The 23,722-nt window shown below is 43.1% G+C and overlaps 1 protein-coding gene across 4 annotated transcripts in view; it reads right to left on the bottom strand.

Moving 5' to 3' along the window:
• Nucleotides 1–725: 725 nt before the first annotated feature.
• LOC126263720 (venom dipeptidyl peptidase 4-like) overlaps nt 726–23,722 on the bottom strand; it is a 358,865-nt gene continuing 335,868 nt past the window's right edge. For all 4 annotated transcript variants that reach the window (XM_049960872.1, XM_049960874.1, XM_049960871.1 and 1 more), the window contains 2 exons: nt 10,462–10,673; nt 726–970 (listed from right to left, as the gene is read on the bottom strand). In XM_049960872.1, coding sequence (XP_049816829.1) covers nt 839–970; nt 10,462–10,673 — 344 coding nt within the window. In that variant the 3' untranslated portion in view covers nt 726–838. The remainder of the gene's footprint in view (nt 971–10,461; nt 10,674–23,722) is intronic.

Here is a 23,722-nt window from a genome sequence, read left to right as displayed (position 1 = left end):
TTCTGTACAGCGATAGGAAGGAGTGCCACGAACAACATACTAGAAATCCTGATTGGGGAGGGATGAGTGTGGGTGAAGGTGCGTTTAAGGATCCCTTTTGTACGTTTTTCTTGAATAACTCGAAAATCGTGCCCTCAGCGAAAACGTATCCCAGTACGGAATTTAACTACGTTTAATTTCCTACAAAACGGTGGTGTTAATTTTTTTCTGTAGGACTAATAGTTTATGCGTAGCGAGCTAGGGAAAATAAAGGCCAAATACAACATTACCGATTGCATAAAACGACAACAGTGGGAACAGCTATATCACCCTTTATATACTGTTTCAGTTAAGCACATTGCAGGTAGCAGGTGCGCATTATAAACTGGCGGTACTTGCATGTCTGGCTTTAATAAAAGTTTTGAACAAATTATGTTTATTTTGGAAAAATCTGTGTTTCCCCAACCATTTCCCCTTCCACGAAACTAATCTGTCTACCATCCACAGCTCCAAACCTAGATATCCTCTCGCCTGACAGGTGAAATTTATGTAACTGTAAATCACCTTTTGCTGTCGTTAGGCACTATGATTAACACTTTTCGTTTTGCTCAAATGGAAAACTGAATTGTCTGATATAAAATGCATGGTACAAGCAGGACCATTTAAAGGTCTGAACGCCATATAACACATCAAGATAGGATGCAGCTGATGTCTAAAGAGAAGGAGAAATTAACATCGACAGTGTGTAGAATCGTACTGATGTAACTTATCTACAACGATAGTTTCTGTAAAACCAACAGCTATTGGTAAACATTTGCAACAGTTTACAGCAGTGGTTAAGACTGGAGTATAAACATCTCTAGGAGATGAGTTCGCTGATAATGTCGACCAGAAGAGGAGTTCGGTCGAAGCACCTCAGGAAGAACTCGTCGATGGTACGGTACACGTGACCATTTACGCTACTCAGCCGGTGCTCCTCGTCCGGGTAGCTCTGTGAACAGAACGAAGACAGGCAGCAGATAGAATCCAAAGGCTAACAAGAAGCAATAAGTATTTATTGAACCGTAATCGGTCTAGAAATCTGCATTAGAAACATAGCACCTAGAAAACAGTTCAGCCGTTACAATTTTAACGAATTATTTATTTTACACATTTAGTTTCACATCAAACGTGAGATCATTTTATGATGGTGGCATGATTTCTTATGGAATTTTAGAAGTTTTTACTAAAATTTGAAAAATATAAGTATTTTATACATAAACAAAAGCTCACCATACAAAATGTTAGCCTCCCCTATAAAAAAAAAATCACACTGATCGCTTTGGTATACTGTATACGGTGTAGAACTGCTGGCAGACTGTCGCATGACCCTCCATCGCTGACATACAGCAGGTCATGGCAGAGAAGTGAAGCGATGCGCCGGACGGTTGGATGGAATCAACGCGGTAAGATGGGGTCGACGTAAAGACGTGACACAATGGCAGACAGGAGCTGTCGTAGTTGGACGTGCACGTGACCACACTGAATCAAATCGTCAGATTTATTGGTGTATCAGTGCGGAGTGACCAGCATGTATACAAAGAATGGCGGACCACTCACAGCCATCCAACACGGAGTAAGAACAGTGATCGTGAAAAGATCCTAAAGGACAGCGACTGGAGACGTGTGTCAAAAGCCTTGTCAAAGACAGTACGTTTCAAACCAGACAGGATTTGCAACTTTCAGTGAAAGCAGATTCGCCTCAATCAATTCCCGAATGAGAATTTGGAAGGAAACTGCGTGCAATGGAAATTTGGAGTCTGGTACCTCACAGGGCATTCTTCAAAGTACCACATAAAGCTGCACGTTCTCAGTTGGCCGAACAACACAGAAACTGGACAGTAGCCGACTGTCTGAGACATGTAGTGTGATCCGGCTAGTCGCGATTTTTCCACTTTTCGAGTGACGCAAGGAGTCGAATGCAGCAACGGCCCAATGTGGCGATGAACTCGCAGTGTTTGGAACGGGTAGTTTAGCTCAGACCAGGCGCGGCTCGTAATTATAGGCTCCGAGGTGGATCCGCCCCAAAATATTTATTAAAATAAATTTCTCAATAACGTATTACAGAATTTAAGTTATCAGAACGCATTTCCCGTATTCCCCACATGGATTTATAAGCAGGTCAACGTTTTTGGAACTGTTGATACGTGATGTCACGCGATGTTTTTCGAACAGGTAGTAGCTAGTCTTACGGTTTCGCCTTGAAACAGCACTCAGCTCTATGTAGCATAGGTTTGGGGGAGTCTTCCCAAAAGCTCTGGTGTTGCAGCAGAAGAGTGTACTACCAATTCAGGCACAATTTTCACGTTCCACTGCTTACATCAAAAGGGGGTGAACAGAGTTTCTGAAACACCGCTATCGAATCCCTGTCTCTGTATATCTCTGTTACGTCCTTGATCGACGTTTAGAACATATAGTATTTTAGACAGTTCATTTTGTTTCTGCCATTCACTATACCATCCACCGCACGAATAAATTTTCAAATGTCTCACCACCTACCGAGAGTTTCACGAATGATTAAGAGGAAAATGAGCGCGAAATATACCCCTTGCGTAAAATACGAGGGTCGTTCAGTAAGTAATGCCCCAAATTCTTTTTCTCAGAACATATTTATTGCTGAAACTTCCTGGCAGGTTAAAACTGTGTGCCTGACCGAGACTCGAACTCGGGACCTTTGCCTTCTGTAAAGTTTGGTAGGGAGGATACGAGGTGCTGGCGGAAGTGGAGCTGTGAGGACGGGGCGTCAGTCGTGCTTGGGTAGTTCAGTTGGTAGAGCACTTGCCTGCGAAAGGCAAAAGTCACTAGTTCGAGTCTCGGTCCAGCACACAGTTTTAATCTGCCAGGAAGTTTCATATCAGCGCACACTCCCCTACAGAGGGAAAATCTCATTTTCCATATTTATTGTTAAGAGTCAGAATTTGGTGACAATACACATCAACATGTCTTGTCCATGTCCTGTTTTTCTACGTAGTCTCCATCACGTTCCATGGGCATCTGCCAACGTTGTGGAAGAGCATGTATTCCCTGCTGGTAAAAGCTCTCATCCTGTAGGCGTATCCATGTTCCCTGTAGAGACTCTTTAAGCTGCCCAAAGACATGCAAGTCCGAGGATGCCAGATCTGGACTGCAGGGTGAATGAGGCAATTATGTCCAACTGAATTTGGCGATGTGTTCTCGAGTTCTCAGACTTGTGTGTGGGCTTGCATTATCGTGTTGGAGCAATATTTCTGCTGGATTCTTGTCCGATCGAACACGTCGGAAACGGTTCTTGAGTTTATCCAGAGTCTTCACGTATTCCTCTGAATTCATGGCTGACCCACTTGGCATCATATCCATGAGAATAATGCCGTCACAATCCCAGAAGACTGCCACAATGACTTTTCCGGCAGACGGGGTTATCTTGAATTTCTTCTTTTGTCGTGAATGAGGATAATGCCACTCCATGGACTGCCTTTTTATTTCCGGCGCAAAGTGGTGCACCCAGCTTTCGTCCCCCATAACGATCCGTGACAGAAAGGCCTCTCTGTCGGTCTCAAAACGCCCGCATCTCGTGGTCGTGCGGTAGCGTTCTCGCTTCCCACGCCCGGGTTCCCGGGTTCGATTCCCGGCGGGGTCAGGGATTTTCTCTGCCTCGTGATGGCTGGGTGTTGTGTGCTGTCCTTAGGTTAGTTAGGTTTAAGTAGTTCTAAGTTCTAGGGGACTTATGACCACAGCAGTTGAGTCCCATAGTGCTCAGAGCCATTTGAACCATTTTTGGTCTCAAAACGCTCCAACAATTCAGGTGAAATGACCTTTCTTTGAATCTTGTGGTCCGCTGTGCGCATTCGTGGAACTCATCGTGAGCACCTCTGAATATCCAAGAGTCTCGACCATTGCAGACGCACTTCAGACACAAGTAGAGTCCATGCCACGTTGTGTTGCGGCACTTCTCTGTGCTCGCGGGAGCTCTACACGAAATTAGGCAGGTGTACCAGTTTCTTTGGCTCTTCAGTGTATGATGTTTCAGTATCCTGCGATATATACAGCCTGCACTGCATCACTCGAAACGCAGTTTAATAATAACCACGCGGTATATTAGTGAAGTGACACCCAGAGGCGAGTATATAACGAGATTCTGTAGGAAAGGACTTTGATTGCTTGCATGTCAGCCATCGCTTGCGACACCATTGTAAATTCAAATTTAAGTATTGTCAATCTTCTTATTTGTAATAAAAACTATTAATGTGATGTGCTTGAATCGTTGAATAGCTATCTGAGAACGCAACAATCTTTAGGCACCCTATAAGCGACGAGTGGGCAGGACCCCACAAACCCTGTGCCTGGCGGGCAACACATTGACACTCTATGGAGCATGTTGGGTTACAACAGCGGCATATGGGCGAGCGTTATCGTGATGGAAAACACCTCCTTGGATGCTGTTCATGAATGGCAGCACAACAGGCCAGATCACAAGACTGACGTACAAATTTGCAGCCAGGATGTGCTGTCAAATAACATCGCACCCAAAACCATAACTCAGGTGTAGGCCCAGTGTCCCCCATCATTCAGACCCTCACCTACTTCCCTTCTAACCGACACACGACCTCACTGAGGCACAAAACAGCTTTCATCAGTAAACACAATAGGCCTCTAACCTGTCCTCCAGTGGAGCTCTCGCTTCATACACTGAAGTTCCAGTCTGCGGTGGCTTGGGTTAAGTGCAATGCACGCCACAGGATGCCTGGCTCGGAGCTGTCCTTGAAGTAACCAATTTGTAACAGTTCTTTGTGTCACTATAGTACCAACTGCAGCTCAGGTTGATACTGTAGATGCAGTACGATGTGACAGATCCGTATGCCGAACACGATGGTCTTCCCTCTCGGTAGTGCCACTTTTAGACCATATACACTACTGGCCATTAAACTTGCTACACCAAGAAGAAATGCAGATGATAAACGGGTATTCATTGGATAAATATATTATACTAGAACTGACATGATTTCATTTTCACGCAATTTGGGTGCATAGATCCTGAGAAATCAGTACCTAGAACAACCAGCTCTGGCCGTAATAACGGCCTTGATACGCCTGGGAATTGAGGCAAACAGAGCTTGGATGGCGTGTACAGGTACAGCTGCCCATGCAGCTTCAACACGATACCACAGTTCATCAAGAGTAGTGACTGGCATATTGTGACGAGCCAGTTGTTCGGCCACCATTGACCAGACGTTTTCAATTGGTGAGAGATCTGGAGAATGTGCTGGACAGGGCAGCAGGCGAACATTTTTTTGTATCTAGAAAGGCCCGTACAGGACGTGCAACATGCGGTCGTGCATTATCCTGCTGAAATGTAGGGTTTCGGAGGCATCGAATGAAGGGTAGAGCCACGGGTCGTAACACATCTGAAATGTAACGTCCACTGTTCAAAGTGCCGTCAATGCGAACAAGAGGTGACCGAGACGTGTAACCAATGGCACCCCATACCATCACGCCGGGTGATACGCCAGTATGGCGATGACGAATACACGCTTCCAATGTGCGTTCACCTCGATGTCGCCAAACACTGATGCGACCATCATGATGCTGTAAACAGAACTTCGATTCATCCGAAAAAATGACGTTTTGCCATTCGTGCACCCAGGTTCGTCGTTGAGTACACCATAGTAGGCGCTCCTGTCTGTGATGCAGCGTAGAGGGTAACCGCAGCCACGGTCTCCGAGCTGATAGACCACGCTGCTGCAAACGTCGCCGAACTGTTCGTGCAGATGGTTGTTGTCTTGCAAACGTCCCCACCTGGTGTCTCAGGGATCGAGACGTGGCTGCACGATCCGTTACAGCCATGCGGATAAGAAGCCCGTCATGTCGACTGCTAGTGATACGAGGCCGTTGGGATCCAGCACGGCGTTCCGTATTACCCTCCTGAACCCACCGATTCCATATTCTGCTAACAGTCGTTGGATCTCGACCAACGCGAGCAGCAATGTCGCGATACGATAAACCGCAATCGCGATAGGCTACAATCCTACCTTTATCAAACCGGAAACGTGCTAGTAAGCATTTCTCCTCCTTACACGAGGCATCACAACAACGTTTCACCAGGCATCGCCGGTCAACTGCTGTTTGTGTATGAGAAATCGGTTGGAAACTTTCCTGATGTGAGCACGTTGTAAGTGTCGCCACCGGCGCCAACCTTGTGTGAATGTTCTGAAAAGCTAATCATTTGCATATCACAGCATCTTCTTCCTGTCGGTTAAATTTCGCGTCTGTAGCACGTCATCTTCGTGGTGTAGCAATTTTAATGGCCAGTAGTGTATTTCCGCGACCACCGCTGGCAGCAATAATGTACGGTGGCTATATTTCTGCCGAGTGTTTCCGCAATATCGCAGAAGGAACATCCACCTTCTCGTAGCCCTGTTACACAACCTCGTTCAAACTCAATGAGGTGAAGACAATGGCGTGTTTGCCTCCTTAAAGGCATTCTTCACTAACATCAACTCACAATGTCGAACCTCAAAGGTAACTAACGATCACGACCGTTACAGCGTGTATTTAAAGCAAACCTAATTTGTATCCTCATAATAGCGCTACTAGCGCCACTCTTACGCAACTGGCGCGAAATGTGAATGAACGTCACCTTTCAGATGCAGAAACGCACCTACCAACTTTCGTTTATGTTGCACAACTCCCTCTTGGTGTTGCGATTTTTTTTTCCGCTAGTGCAGGTACGTTCCATGGCGACGCAGTAGGTGTCGAAATGATTTATGTGGTCCCCGGAGTGTTGAAGCCATCACGAGAAACAAAAGCCCAAGAGAAATCAAACAATGCAAAATAAAGAATGGAATAAAGACAATATTACGAAAAGCACAGATCGCTACTCACCATATAACGGAGATGCTGTGTCGCAGACAGACACAACAAAATGACAGCTAAAGAAGCAAGTTTTCGGCGAAAAGGCCTTCTAAAGCAGACAACACACACACACACACACACACACACACACACACACACACACACGTTCACGCAAACAAAACTCACACACACAAGGCCAATGAGGAAGAAGCGAGTGACACTATAGATAAATGATTGGTAATAGAAAGGGAAATGACTAGACAAAGCATGCAGAATAAGACGATAGCGGAAGTAGGACACAGAATGAACAGTGCAGTATATATGTTGTTGTTGTTGTTGTGGTCTTCAGTCCTGAGACTGGTTTGATGCAGCTCTCCATGCTACTCTATCCTGTGCAAGCCTCTTCATCTCCCAGTACCTACTGCAACCTACATCCTTCTGAATCTGCTTAGTGTATTCATCTCTTGGTCTCCCTCTACGATTTTTACCCTCCACGCTGCCCTGCAGTACCAAATTGGTGATTCCTTGATGCCTCAGAACATGTCCTACCAACCGGTCCCTTCATCTCGTCAAGTTGTGCCACAAACTCCTCTTCTCCCCAATTCTATTCAATACATCCTCATTAGCTATGTGATCTACCCATCTAATCTTCAGCATTCTTCTGTAGCACCACATTTCAAAAGCTTTTATTCTCTTCTTGTCTGAACTATTTATCATCCATGTTTCTCTTCCATACATGGCTACACTCCATACAAATACTTTCAGAAACGACTTCCTGACACTTAAATCTATACTCGATGTTAACAAATTTCTCTTTTTCAGAAACGCTTTCCTTGTCATTGCCAGTCAACATTTTATATCCTCTCTACTTCGACCATCATCAGTTATTTTGCTCCCCAAATAGCAAAACTCCTTTACTACTTTAAGTGTCTCATTTCCTAATCTAATTCCCTCAGCATCACCAGATTTAATTCGACTACATTCCATTATCCTCGTTTTGCTTTTGTTGATGTTCATCTTATATCCTCCGTTCAACTGCTCTTCCAAGTCCTTCACTGTAACAGTGACTAAATTTCAGGTTTTCATAATAATAATTAATGTTGACTTTCGCTTAGTCGACCACTATTTGTTGCTGCGTTATCGAAGACAAGAAAGTTAATAACGTCTTTGGACTTTAGTTACTATTTCATCTTCCTATTTCCGACGTTACTACTTATCCGCACTGTTTCTGATTTTGTATTATTTCTGTCCGATGTTAAATAGCTTTCAAGTCACAATTTACGTTTCGTAATATTTCATAATCGTACCCTGCCTTCATCGAGAGATACAGTTTGCAGCTTGCCTATGATTATCGTTGACTAATTAATACACAACCTATTCTGGAAATCACTTAAGTTTTTTTAACAACATTTAAGAATAGTTGATTGATCATGAATTATTGTGTTTTGTATACAGAGAAAGAGAGGGTTGATCCTACAATTACTGTCAGCAATTACGGCAACTGAAATGTCCGTGATTTTTATAGTTCCTCACTCAAAGATATTACAGCAAGGACTATGGTCCATTACTACACTTCGATACAGTAATTCAGACTTCGTACACTTTTACTTTAACATAGCTAAGTGTCCGATTCCGTACTTATATTCAATTTCACGTCTCTTCGTGTAGTCCATAGGTGCTATTATTGGTTATTCGGCATGTAATAGAGTTTAATATTGAGCGCTACTTCCTCTCGCGCACACAATTCCTCAGATATTCTTAGTCCTTGACCTTACGGCAAAGATCTACTTAGATCTCAGTATAAGTTTCAACGTAAGTCTGTCCCGTATAAACTGTAGTCACTTTCCTCGCAGTTTAACAGAAGTGCCCTGATCGCTTCCGTAGCACATGACTCGGAAATGCCAGTTATATCGCAGGCCGCAGCTACGTACACTTATTCAGAGTGCAGAAAACGAGACAAAAGAACTGACAATACCTGTGCATGGTTTATATAGTAGAATTTAGAAACAAAAGTAGCAGCGTTGAACTCTCTTTGATTTCCCTGAGGCACTACTTTCCTGTGGGCGTTATTCTGATGAGAGATTATATATCGATAATTTTAATTAGAACTTTTTCAATGCTATTAATTATTTATGATATTATCGATCACCTCTCCCCTGTATAAGAATAAGCCTGATAATATTATCCTCAATTGAAATAGCGTTATACGTGGCAGAGGAGCAACCGCTTCGGCACCCCTCCGCTTCTTGCTAGCAGGCGCAGGAGCAGCAGTGTAGCCTGCCTGCAGGCGCCTAGGACTTTTGTCACAGAATCTGTCTGCACAGGTATATTTTTAAGGTGCTCAGCAAGGTGAGCAGGGGGTATCGAGGGTGCTGCCGAACTGGGTGGTCTTATAGGCTCCCTTAGTAGTTTTATTCACACATGTGTCAATCTCACACCCCTCTGTGGTCACAGCACAGAATGGTCTTGCATTGTGTTGAGATTTCGTTGAATTTTTTTGAACGGTCCCTAGTGGTTCCACACTGTACACAAGAGGAAAACTTGTGGTCGCACTGCACTCCACGTGGGTGTGATCACATTCAGTGGGGTTGCTGGCTCACGATGTCCTTAGAAAAGTGTTGAAGCGTCCGGAAGTTGTCAGCAGCGCCGAAAGCTGTCAAGAACGTCATCCTGTCGCTGTGGGAATCAACATAGGTGCACTTTATGCTGCCCTCTAAGGCTTTTTCGTGTCGATTCTGAGTGGCTATATGTCTGAAATTTTTTCCTCGGCCACCCAATAAGAAACCGCGCGATTTCAACGCTAGGCGTCGTACTTCTGACCTCCACTGTAGAGGCGTCAAAAGAAACGGTAAAAGAGGTGTGATGACTTTCCCATCGTCTGAAAAAAAATCGTGGTGGCGCTGGTCTTAATTGTGGTGGGATTTGGTGCCAATGTGGCATCATTAACCCACTTTACAGCTCACATGTATTTTTGAGGTGTGGTCTTTTTTTTTTGGGTTGTGTCGATACCTCACTGTTTGAAGCGACGCCGAGCTCTAGGCACTTCTGCACCACTACAGATAAAGTTCGCAGGCACTTTGAGATAAATTTTAAACTCATGTACCACAAAGGCGGACAGTTGCGGGCTTTCAAAAAAGTGATCCTTTCACTGAGTTGCACAGTGTATTTTTATTACAATTTTCAAAGATCCATTTTACCTACGATTTTACTGTATCCATGACGTTTGTACAGCAGGTGCTGGACTAGGCTCTTTGACCGAAATTGTACATACGTTTAAGAATAATTTAAACAGCAGCTTACGGTGTTACATGATGTCACTTCTACAGTTTATCGAATCTGTGGAAGCCAATCGAAAAGAAACATTAAAATGTTTTAGAAACACCGCTACTAGTCACTTTCTGTTTTTTACTACCTGTATATCTGATGATGAGGTTTAACATGTTCCTAATAAAATAATTTAAGTACTTAACAAATTTTATGACTGGTGGACGTATTTGTAAAACCTTTTCATGTTTTTGAAACAATCACAGTCGATTAACATTGAATATGGCTACAGATTGTTAAGAAGGAATATAGTGCATGTATGACTTGGCCTGACGAGGTTCTGGAACATACCTGCTGGTCGAAGAGCACGCCGGCCTCCTCGAGGGCGGTCGCCAGCGCCATGGAGTTCTGATAGAGGACTCTGTCGTCCGCGGTGCCGTGCATCAACAGGAACTTCTTTCCCGCGAAGCGCTCTGCTAGTCGTGTGACGTCACTGGCGTTGTAGCCCTCCTCGTTGTCCTCGGGCGTGGGAAAGCCCATGTACCTCTCTGAATCTCGTATGTCTGCGAACCGTGTAGATTGTAACCACGTAAAAAAAGCAGGAATATGCACGTGTGTGGACTTTCAAACGTATCTCTGCACGCATACTCTCAACACCAATTGCAGGCTGAGTTAAAGTCCTGTTCAGTACAGATGCAAATGAAGTAAATGAAATGATCCACTGTCATCAATGAAGGTGAAACTTTGACATTGCCAGCCATTCGTGCTGGAGGAACTTCAGAAAAATCGTTAAACGTGGGCCGAAGATACCGAGACAAAAGCCAATAGGTAAAGTGTAAATATGTGGCCACGAAAGTCTCATCAGTTTTGTAAATATTACTTCATAAATTACGTGGAAATGATACTGTCAGTACATCAGACCAGTTCCAAGCAGATAAAACTACTTTTTTGCAAACAGATCACTCTAGCATTATCTATATGTTGTGTAGTGCGCACCAACTAAACGAGATATGTTCCATCGGTTTCTGTTAGCTCACCCTTATTGGATGGCTCTTATTTCTGCGTAGTAATGGCAACAACAACAATAATAATATAGTAATGATGTACATTGTAAAAGAGAAATATTGGGAAAGTACAAATGTGAACACAATGAGCACTAAACTAATTTTACCTGTCTCATTGTCTTTGAAAATGTATAACATCAACAACTAATGATTAATTACTTTTTTCTGCAGACAATACATTCAGGCAACGACCTATAAAATTCTCTGTACCATTGCTTCATGTACTTCATCATAGAGAGTAAATAATTTGTTCTAGTGGAAGACGTATCAGTCCCTAAGCTTACACACTACTTAACCTAAATTATCCTAAGGACGAGCACACACACCCATGCCCGAGGGAGGATTCGAACCTCCGCCGGGACAGCCGCTCAGTCCATGACTGCAGTGCCCTAGACCACTCGGCTAATCCCGCGCGGCTGTTACTAACTATATCTCACGTAACACACCACATTAATAATGACATACGTTGTCTCACGTGGTATTGCTAAACCTCTTCGATAGGTGTACAGAGGAAATATGCTTCTTCGCACTCGGCGAAGGCACTTCATGCGAAGTATCAAGCTAATGTTTGAGTGATTTATTTCTCTTCTTCGACTGAGATATCTGTCTGTTTGTCTTTGCCCAGTGAGAACCACCAACAAGACAAGTGAACTCATGAGTCCCTAAACTTACAGAAATTGATTGTAAAATGTAAACGTGCAAGAGAAATTGTGACCCTTTCCAAAACCTGATATATCCCGGGTGATTCGTAATTGCTGTCTATGAATTGGTAAATGGAGAGACAAAGTAAGTCAGTCATTTAAAAGTATGTAATTTTCTCTGTAAATGAACCCACAATCGTCAAGTATTGGTTGAATGAAGACAAGTTTCCACTTTTGCTGTAACTTCACGTAATTCTTTTATTTACTATTGGCCAGTTTCACTCTAATCGTCATTACCAAGCATTTGTCTGTTAACACAAAACTGGCAAATCTGCATCAAACTCGTAACTTTAAATGTAAAGAGAACTCCTAACTACAAAGGCCCCACCAACGCATTGATAACATTATAAAATGTGGCACCTACACTTCAGTGACCATATATGAAATATTCGAAAGGATGCCGCGGCATGCTGCAGCCAAGCATTGTTGAACCTATTTACAACGGAGGCATGATCAATGCTGTGAGAAGTATGACCTACCTGCACAGTAAACTGTAACACTGCATTCTCTCATGATAACGTAAATAACACAGCATGGCATACTAATATTACTGATCATTTGTGCATCTGGTGCAACTGACATAACGGAGTGTCATTGTTCCCACGCCAGAACTGCGTAAAGCATTGCCTATGCGTAAATGGCGTAGGAAAAATGTTTTTGGCTAATCGTTACATCGAAATGCACAAGCAAAGCCAGGTTTTACATATCCAGCGAGTGTCACAGACAGAAGTCATTCATAAAAGGTAACAGAACAGGCGGGGATTCTTATGCTGAATATTTCGTGACACACCTAGTGTCATGCAATCAAACTTATGGAAACTGTCATATAGAAACACGAGAACGCATTGTGCAAGCAACAGTGGCTGGACGCAGCTCCTACGGATCCGCACATGCACAGGAGCGTACACAAATAAATCTGATCTCCCCAGCATACACAACTACAAATCACAGCAACACATCCACACCAACTTGCCGCGTCACAAGTTACCAGATTACATTTCTAACGTGTTTGTGAATGGCTATTATAAAAAGCACTTAAAGCTACAAACATTATAGTGTGACTATCACTGGTCATGATATGACACTGTACATGATGTGTAACAAAAGGAATGGTATTCCTTAAGAGTTTGGTAAATCACATTTAAATGAAACTACCAGTGATCCGTATACATTGTGAGAACGATTTCTAGCATCCACAGTAGCAGCGTAAACGGCTTGATTAAGCGGTAGACCATAACAGCGATAATGTTAGGATTGAGTGTATTGTATAAACGGAGTCGGGATAAAATGACTATAAACATCAACAGACCTTAAGTGCATAAATCTCAGTTATTTACCGGGTGCAAACATAAGCGTCCTCTATTCAAAATTCTTGGTATATAGATGCCATATGACAGTGCAAAATCTTAATCCCATGTAAGGTTAGCATGAAGGCCTTAGACTGACTATACAGGGTGATTTTTTCCGCTGTGTACAAACTCCAGGGATTTACCAATGAAAGGATATGGAACAAAAACAGTCTAATGAACTTATGTCCAGAAATGCATGGTTACCATGCTGGAGACCATTTATACAATCATTCTTTGTTACAGAGACTGTGGTCTAATATGTGCTGTACCATGCAGCCGCAGTTACAGTATGCATGGTTTCCTTCTAGAGGGTAGTACTGTTCCTCATACGTCATGCCTAGCACCCTCTCCTGCCATAATAAATGGTAATGTTGTGTCCAATTCACTTGTCTTGCTGACTCACCTTGTAGTGAATGTGATCAGCATTGTATACAATGGTTCTGTATTTGAATCGAGAGCTTGCCAACATGGTGTTTACTTACCGAAAGACAAATAGCAGCGGGCGGCGGGTAGCAAGGTTGTGTCAGGAGACCTATTCCCGTCTACAACAACCACAGCATTCAGTGTTTGCAACAGTGCCTCGCTGTTTGTCTGAGGTAGGGTTTTTCAGGAAGCAGGAAATCATGAAGAACGTAGCCGAAATGTTTGGACATCAGACTTGCAGTACCAGGCAGTTTGGTCCCCAGTACAGGGTAAGCCAGACGACTGTGTGGAACATTCTCCATGACAATTGTTACTATCCTTATCACTTACAGCGAGTGCAGGGCTTACTAGCGACAGACTTTCCACATCGGGAGCAGTTTTGTCATTGGTCAAGGAAAGGGCAGGTACTTTATTTCAGTTTCTATAGTAATGTGTCATATAACCAATAACTTTAATCTCGGCACAATTCAGTGCACCTTTAACCCATACGGATACAGACTCTGATTCATATACTTTACGACAATTCCTTGTCCTAAGAACCAATGGCATTGTAGACATATAGTAAGATGAACCACGATCTCTGTTATAAACTTCACATATGTGAAATGTACGATAAACAATAACTTCTCAGCTGTTAAAAGTCCCCAGCCCTGATACACTCTCCGCTTTACCACCACGAACTAGAGCCACAGTAACCCAGTCATTACCATGTGCACTAGCATCAGTATTAGTAAGTGTAAAATTCAATACGCATCCACAAAACACTGAAGAACCAAGAAGAATAACTTGCCCACCTACTCCACTTTATGTAGTAATATATTATCAATAGCTTTATACACTGTAAGGCATGTACGCCATCTCCTGCTAAAATAATGTGCCATAACTAGTCCGTGTCGATGCTGCTGCACTTGCGACTGCTCGACGACTGACGCTTTCTTACCAGATACGTCACTTATATAGTTCTAATAATAATAAAGGACCTATTGGTCCATGCCAACTACGATTCCAGGATTTGTATCATCCACCCTATTCACAGATGAGGCTACTTTTACACAGAGTGGTACCTTCAACTTTCATAACAGTCAGCTGTGGGATAACATTCCGAACCTCCATGGTGTGGTGACAGGAAATCATCAGCATCGGGGCAGCTAGAATGTGTGGGACAGGATAATTGGCAACTATATTTTGGGACCAGTCTTCCTTCCACGTCGCCTAAGAGACCGGAATTATCGGCGTTTCTGGCGGGTGCCTTTGATGATTCGAAGGGTTATGAGACTGCTACATGTTGGTGCTCCAGCCAACTTCACTGTCAACACCTGGGTGCATCTTAATTGTGCCTTCCCTGGTCGATGGATCAGACGAGGAGGCTCAGTTACATGGCCTGCTCATTCACTGGATCTCAACCTGTGCGATTTCTGGTTATGGGATCATCTCAGATACATGCTGAGTCCATTCCAGATGTGGAGACACTGGGGCAGCATATTCGTGTTGCCTTTGACACTGTTCGGATGCAGCCTGGCCAGTGTGAACAGGTGAGACAGAACATGCTATGGCACGTACATGCACACGTTGAGGCACATGGAAACAATGTACAACATGCACTGTAGCTGTGGCTGCATGATACAGCGCATTACTAGACTGCAGTCTCTGTAAAAAGGTATGATTGAATAAATGGTCTCTAGCAAGGAACCCATGCATTATTGTTCTATATCTTTTCATCAATCAATCCCCAGAGTTTGTACACGGTGGAAAAAATCAACTTATATACTATATATTTGGTGATCTTAGTGTCAGAGGGTGGCCAAATGCCCTCCCTGTAGCCACCCCAGCCGTCTGCATCTAGTGGAAGCCATGAAAGAGTGCAAAAGTTTTCAAATGTCTGCGAGTCATGTAACTGAGGCGGGACATGGGGACCAGCCAGGTATTCATCCAGTGGGATGTAGAAAACCGCCTAAAAACCACATGCAGGCTGGCCAGCACACCGGCCCCCATCGCTAATCCGCCAGGCGGATTCGATCTGGGGTTGGCGCGCCTTTCCGAGCCCAGGAAGCAGCGCATTAGCACTCTCGGCTAACCTGGCGGGTTGTTATAAACAGGGCATTGTTGTGGCACCCCCAGATCGTATTTCCTGCGGTGACTATAGTATTACAAAGTGATTGTCTCATATTAAGCCGCTGGGAGTCTACAACTCACTTCATGTGGCCCTACAACCATAGGTCTAAGGGTGTGAGATCGGGAAATAACGGTGACTTTACAGTAGGGTCGCTCCGTCCAATATCCTTCTAGGAGAATGTTCATTCAAACAATTCCGCAATACACGCTCATAATGCGCTGTGATAGCCACATGTTACACTGCTATGTCACCAGAGCTTTCTCAAGTAATTCAAGCAGAACAACCTGACGCAGTGGCACACAATTTAGATAGTCTACGTAAGGAATCACCACTGATGCTTGCCGTTATTAATGTCGAGAGAGAGCTGATGTTGGGTATGGACCATCAAGATGACGCACAGAATTGTCATGGTGGTCATGTGTACTGAACGCGGTATTTGTGGCAAACGTAAGTTCGACCATTCTGGTAGTCTAGTTTGGAATTCTATCTCAGCAACTAATCACAGAATGTCTCTACAACGTGGCCTCATGTAAGGGATTCGTAAATCGTGCTTCAATTCTTCTCCGGATGGCTCTGAGCACTATGGGACTTAACATCCGAGGTCATCAGTCCCCTAGACTTAGAACTACCTAAACCTAACTAACCTACGGACAGCACACACATCCATGCCCGAGGCAGGATTCGAACCTGCGACCGTAGCAGCAGCGCGGTTCCGGACTGAAGCGCCTAGAACCGCTCGGCTACAACGGCCGGCGCAATTCTTCTCCACACAGATGCTCAGACAATTGTTGCGTGCAGCTTATCTTCGAGTACTTATATCTTGTAAGCGTCTGACATAATGTTCCGTCTCCCTCCCTATTTTAATCAATGATCGCTAATAAAGGCCCAAACATAATCGAGTTCGGTCGGCATTGACCATCCTCTAATCTGTTGTGCAGTAAATAAGTGCGCTAGTAATTGGACGTATAGATTTGGAAAAACTGAAAATAAAACAACACGGATGTGAGAGTGCAAATTTATAACACTCGTGAGGATGATTCATTAACGTTCGATTTCGCAGCGTTAAGTGGCATCTTCAGGTTGTTCTACATAGGAATGAAAGCATTCTTGTAAGCTATATACTTTTACTGGGTGTTATTAATCAATGTTTAGTGTTTAGATTACAAGATGCTTTCTTCCCTATGTAGAATAACCTGGAGATGCTGCTTTAACGCGGCGAAATTGGTCGTTAATAAATCATCACTCAACAGCTGTTCGCGGTTTATTCGACTTCAGTTTGCAATGAATTTCAACGGCTGTGGATTTACGTATTATACAATTGTGTGTGACTCGTAGAGGAACGTAAATTGAGCAGATCGTACCTAAATACAAGCAAAAATTCAAGAAATAAAATAGGGATACGTCAAGAACGTGACGTAAAAAAAAAGGAAGTAAGTGTGGAATGCAACCAACACGTCATCACGATGTGTTTAAAATGAGTAGCCACACATTAATGTGCTATTTTATATAAAAATGAAAACTCTACGGCCTATTAATAGTGTATTTGTCATCTCTGGCTGTCCAACAGAAGCGAAGATGGTGACTGCTGATCTCAGTCGAAAATTCGTTGATGCTGTAAGATGACAGTACTTTGCTGTCTCTACCAGAATTACAGACCTCAAAGTTTTTATTTCTTCTCCCTGAACTTTAGTTCCTACGCCAAATATTTCTTGAGTTTCCTTTACTGCTTGTTCAATGTACATATTGAATAATATTGGGGATATTCTACAACCATGTCTTACTACCTTTACAACCACTGCTTCCCTTTCATGCCTCTCGACTCTTATTACTGCCCTCTGGTTTCTGTAAGAGTTGCAAATAGCCTTTCGCGCCTTGTATTTTATCCCTAATACCTTCAGAATTTGAAAAAGAGTTCGACGCGCAAGTCGCCGAAGTGGCGTCAAATCGAGAGACTTGCACTAGGTGAGCGGTCTACCCGACGGGAGGCCCTCGTCACACGCACTTTTTGAAAGCGAGTGTCCCAGTCAACATTGTCAAAAGCTTTCTCTAAGTCTACAAATGCTATAAATGTAGATTCGCCTCTCCTTAATCTATCTTCTAAGATAAGTCTTAGATACTGTATTGCCTCGCATGTTCCAGCATTTCTCCGGAATCCAAACTGATCGTTCCCGAGGTCGGCTTCTACCAGTATTTCAATGCTTTTGTAAAGAATTCGTGTTAGTAAATTGTGGTCAGAGCTCACATCTGTTCCTGGAAAAGTCTTAAAATTTAAAATCTGATTCCAAAATCTCTGTCTAACAATTGTATAATCAATCTGAAACCTTCCTGTGTCTCCACGCCTCCTCGATGTACACAACCTTCTTTTATGATTCTTAAACCAACTATGATTAAATTGTGCTCTGTGTAAAATTCTACCAGGCGCTTTCTCTTTCATTCCCTCCCTCCAATCAGTATTCACCTAGTATTCTTCCTTCTCTTCCTGTTCCTACTATCGAATTCCAGTCCGCCATCACAACTAAATTTTCGTCTCCCTTAACTATGTGGGTAATTTCTTTTATCTCGTCATACATTTCTTCAATCTCTTCATCATCTACCAAGCTAGTTGGCATTTAAACTTGTACTACTGTGGTAGACATGGGCTTGACTACGATAGTGTGTTCACTATGCTTACCCGCATTCCTAATTTCTTATTCAATATTAAACCCACTCCTGCATTACCCCTGTTTGATCTTGTATTTATAACCCTGAATTCACCTTACCAGAAGTCCTGTTCCTCCTGCGACCAAGCTTCACTAATTCCCACTATATATAACTTCAACCTAGCCATTTCCCTTTCCAAATGTTCTAACCTACCTGCCTGATTAAGGAATCTAACATTCTGAGCTCTTATCTGTAGATTGCCAGTTTTGTTTTTCTGAGTAGTCTCCGCCCAGAGATCCAAATGGGGGACTATTTTTCCTCTGAAAAATTTTACCCAAGACGACGCCATCATCATTTAACCATTCAGTAGACCTGCATATCCTCCTGAAAAATTACGGCTGCTTTCAGCCGTTTGCAGTACCAGCACAGCAAGGTGTTTTGGTTGATGTTACAAGGCCAGGTCAGTCAATCATGCAGACTGTTGGTCCTGCAACTACTGAAAAGGCTGTTGCCCCTCTTCACAAACCACACGTTTGTCTGGTCTATCAATAGATATCCTTCCGTCGTGGCTGAACGTATGGTACGGCTTTCAGTATCACTGAGGCACGATTCAGGCCACCCCACCAACGGCAAGGTCCATGCTTCAAAGTGGGGATTACTCCAATGTTCGCTGAGGCATCCAACGCAGATCTCGAAAACTAACTGACAACGTGAGTTCTCGCTTTTGCTCGAGTAGTTGCGGCATGGTGAGGAATGGGTGTTGGGGTGGGGGAGGGAGGAGGGGGAGGGAATACATGCGCACACTACTGAGGAGACAACACAGGAGAAGCGCCAGCTGTAAACTGGGGGGAGTATCTGCGGAGTGTGACGCTGTGTGGCGCTGTCAACATTTTCACGTTTCGACCAACAGTAGCAGAAATCTTCAGTTTCGCTAGGCGCTCTTATCAAATGTGACAGTCATATGTCGCATACAAAATATGGCACACAGTGTTCACAGTCAGCTCGTAAAACTTTGTAAAGAGTTTGTCGCTGCGCAGCTAGCCATGTTTATCAGACACCTAAAGAGTTCACGTGTGGTTGAGAGGAATTTCTAGATTTGTTAGTCGTGGTAAACAACATCCTTAGCTGCGCTGAAGAAAGTAGAAAATACATGTTTTTCATTGACTACACTATAGTCCGATTGAAATTGTTTGTCAATAGCTGCTACAGTGTTGCCACATCAGCTGCCGCTGACAGGTGACAAACACGACCCAAACACTGCGGGTCGCTTCACCAATGCTGTTATGCGGAGCAACTTTGGAAGTGGCCACCATGAAGCAGGCCATACTGGAAATGCGAAATGCACTGTTGACAGCTGATTTTGCACTTGAAATGGCTAAACTGCGGCAGACGACATGTTTTCAACTCATGTCCTAAACTTATCACAACCTTGTGATGTGCACTACTACGATCACTTTGTTCACAACTATTAAAGCTAACCTCAACGAGCGAACTCAAGACAGAAAAAATCAGTTTCTAAGCTAAAAGGTAAATGTAATCTCTCACTTTCACTGATTACCTGAAACTATCTACACACTGCCTACATGAGCTGCCGCATTGCCAACTGATGAACAGTCCTCATTGACACTTGGTTTCATATTATACTCGTAGGCCATACAGGCAGATTCCAAACGAGAAAAGAATGAGAGGACGAAAAAAAAAAGAGCAAATAAAGTCAATATGTTGTGAAAATAACACGGCAAAGGATTAAAAGTTTGAAATATTACATTTCAAGCAATTGACAGAATAAAAATAATAGTCAAACCCTTTTGATTAGATTTGGAAATAAAAAAAATGCTATTGAGCCTTGGGGGAGCAGCTGGCACCAATGTTTGTCTTATCTACAGTGCGCGTCATTTACGACGGCGGCCGAGTTTATGTTCGTTCTGCGCATCTGACGTCACAAAACACAATCAGTCAATGAACAGGGAACGACGTTCCCAGAGCTCGACTGCAGTGATGAGCACGGACGAGTCTTCAGTTTTAGAAACGTTCAGTCATAAAGGAAGTAATTGAACAAAAGCAATGTCTTGATAGCAAACTTTCTTTTATAGAAAGTTTGGAAAAAAGCATTCTTTATACCAATTGCTTCATATTCTATTAATTAATTAAACCAAACAAGCAATAAGCCTCCTAATTCAGGCAATAGCAAGGAAAGGTGTTTGTATCATTCTCACGAACCACTTTTTCGCAATAAAGAAAAGTGGTAATGGTTTATTTCCTATTGTACTTCGACGATACGTGAGTAATCTATAGTCCTACCAACAGTGTTTGTCGGTATTTTACGTGACATCTTATACTCTGCTAGGAGATCTGTCGAAAGACAAGCTGCGGTAGCATAATTTAAGGTGCTTGGCTGATGAGATAAAGGCTCAGAGTTCAAACCTCGGTTGGTGCTTAATATTTTCTTTATTTAAAAACAATATCGAAATGTATTATGTCATGAATTTTATTCGTTTGAATGTAATTTTTTGAAATTTCTGGTGCTTTGTTTCTTCATTATAATCATAATAAGTTTTCGGTTTTTCTAATTTTGTCCTCCAATACTTCTTTTCACAGCAATTAAAAACAATGAAAAGGCACACATAGAATATTCACGTTATCTGTTTTGTTTGTATATCTTCTCTTCCGCAGTCGCTGTTTTACTATTCATATTGAGGTATATTCTTTTGCGACAGTATGAAAAGTATTATTTAGAGCAGAATTTCGGCTCATACGTTGCTGAGCTACTTGATTGTCTGACGCAGTTCTTTGCTTCGCTGCTTTAGCAACATCATATTCAATGTTTTCGTCGACTGATCTATGTTTTGGCAACTATTTGCTTTTCGTTGTGACAAACACAAATTATTTGCGCACTGCGCCTCACTGACAATATATTTTAGTTTCTAGGTTTTATTACGTCCACAATTCAGTTTTGTGTACTTCGCCAACTTTGTTTTAATCAGAACGTTTTAGAAAAAAAGCGAAACGACTCTGGTATAAATATAAGTTTTATTACAGTCGCGAAAGACGGAATATTTCTCAATATTACATACGACACCTATCTGGTACTTAAATTTAAAAAAATGGTTCAAATGGCTCTGAGCACTATGGGACTCAACTGCTGTGGTCATCAGTCCCCTAGAACTTAGAACTACTTAAACCTAACTAACCTAAGGACATTACACACATCCATGCCCGAGGCAGGATTCGAACCTGCGACCGTAGCAGTCGCACGGTTCCGGACTGCGCGCCTAGAACCGCGAGACCACCGCGGCCGGCTTGGGTTTTTGGTGGGAATTTGTGTGCCCCCACTGCATTGACTGCAATTTTGTCCCCCAGTTCACATGCTTAACCCATGTTTCGTCACCAGTAACGACGCGATCGAGTAATGAGTCGCCATCTTTCTCGTAAGCGTCCAAAAACGTTAACGCTGCAGCCATTCGCTGATTTTTGTGAATCTCTGTCAAGATTTTTGGTATCCATCTTGCACAAAACTTGTGGTAACGAAGCTTTTCGGTAATGATTTCGTGCAACAAACTTCGTGAAATTTGCTGAAAACTCATAGAGAGTTCCGTTATTGTGAAATTACGGTTTTCACGGACCGCGGCATCGACTTTTTCGACAAGTTCGGCCGTCACTATGCTGGGTCTTCCATTTCGCTCTTCGTCATGAACGCCAGTTCGGCCATTTTTAAATTTTATGACCCATTGACGCACTCCACCTTCAGTGATTGTGTTGTCCCCATACACTTCACAAAGCTGCCGATAGATTTCTATCGGTGTACAGTTTTTTGCAGTCAGAAACCTTGTTACAGCACGCACTTTACACTTCGCGGCATTTTCAATTAACGCTGACATTTCAAAGTGTCACAGTAACTCAACGGAGTACAGCACGAACCTCTCACTAGCACGGCAGGATGCCGACTGAGCGGCGGAATGCTATGACACCAAGATGGCAACGCTAGCCCCGACCCTAACGGACACAAACGAAAACGTAATGTACTTTGTGGATAGCCCTCGTACATGTTGTGTTGGCGAGTCATGGAGTGACCATGACGGAGGAGCGTTGAGGAGTGTGTCGGCGGTGGGCTGGTGGTGATGGCTACCAATGCACTACCAAGCGTGTATATTGTACTACCTGATGCTGGGTGTCTATGTATGTGATGTGGATTCTCGTCGTTTGGTGCTACTCACAGCGGGCATCTACTATTTCTTTGAAGTTGTGTTTTGTGATCAATCTGATCGTAATTTTTGTTCACTGCCGGAAACAGTGATTTGTATGTGATTATCCCCGTCATGGCGTCAATAAGGAATTCACTCTTGGTTCCTGCATATATTGAGTAGTGGCGTTTAAGAGTGAAAAACACTGGTCAGTGCCGGGAGTATTAAGCTTGAGTAGTGTGAAGGCTGCATGGGTCATTCTAGGGTAGAGCACAGGCCATGTTTAGTGTTAAGACAGTGTGATTGCAGTGTTGTTTGAGTATCTTATGATTTATTCTGTAGTCTTCGTTTGAAGGGGCCGTGACTTTGGTGTCTTGTATTATGGGTTTTTATGCTCTTGGTTCGGCAGGCCGTTAACTTCTTCAGACTTTATGCTTGTTATTGCGGTCTGCCTGTAAGAGTAAAGAATTATGAGCTGTAAGAAGTAAATAGTTTCCATCCGATTTATATGAGGTCTTGCATGTGTTAAGGGTATTAGGTTTATAGGATAGGGGGCATAAGTCTGAAATAAGAGGATTTGTGTTGTGTCCTTTGGTTTGGTTGTCTATCCTTTGTTTTCTTAAAATTTTCAGCGTACTACGAGCGGCGGGCACAATCAGTCCCGGATTGACCAATACAGGGCGCGGCGCCTTGATCGAAATATTTTCGGACGCCGTTAATCCGGCCATCTACTGGCTGTATCCTGTAGAGTCGCTGCTCACCCCAGTAGTTGACAGAAGCTGAGTATTCTCTCTTGTAATTATTTGGAAATTCCTCTAGTTAATGTGTTCGGGCTGCGCCAAGGTGCGTCCCCTGTTCCTAGTAGTTTGGTCACTCTTGTATTAGGGTGGTTCATCCGTTGGAGTGTGCTTGCTGTTGCGTGGAACTTAAACTATTAAGATAAATGTCTTTTCTGCCTAATCATTTTTTTTATACTTGAAAGGGGTTTCACGAGTGAGTTCAGTGGAATTAGTCACTACATAATTGGTGGAATTCCATTGTTCTCTGATCTGTTTATTGGTCTAAGGTTCCCGTTGGAGAATTTGCTCTTTTATTTAAAATTTGTTATTTACTATGCGGATGTAGTCCCTGTAAATTCCTG

This window comes from Schistocerca nitens, chromosome 6 (assembly GCF_023898315.1).
Source record: "Schistocerca nitens isolate TAMUIC-IGC-003100 chromosome 6, iqSchNite1.1, whole genome shotgun sequence".
Taxonomy (NCBI): domain Eukaryota; kingdom Metazoa; phylum Arthropoda; class Insecta; order Orthoptera; family Acrididae; genus Schistocerca; species Schistocerca nitens.
The sequence above is the reverse complement of the archived record's forward strand: the minus strand, read 5'-3'. Positions and strand labels throughout refer to the sequence as shown.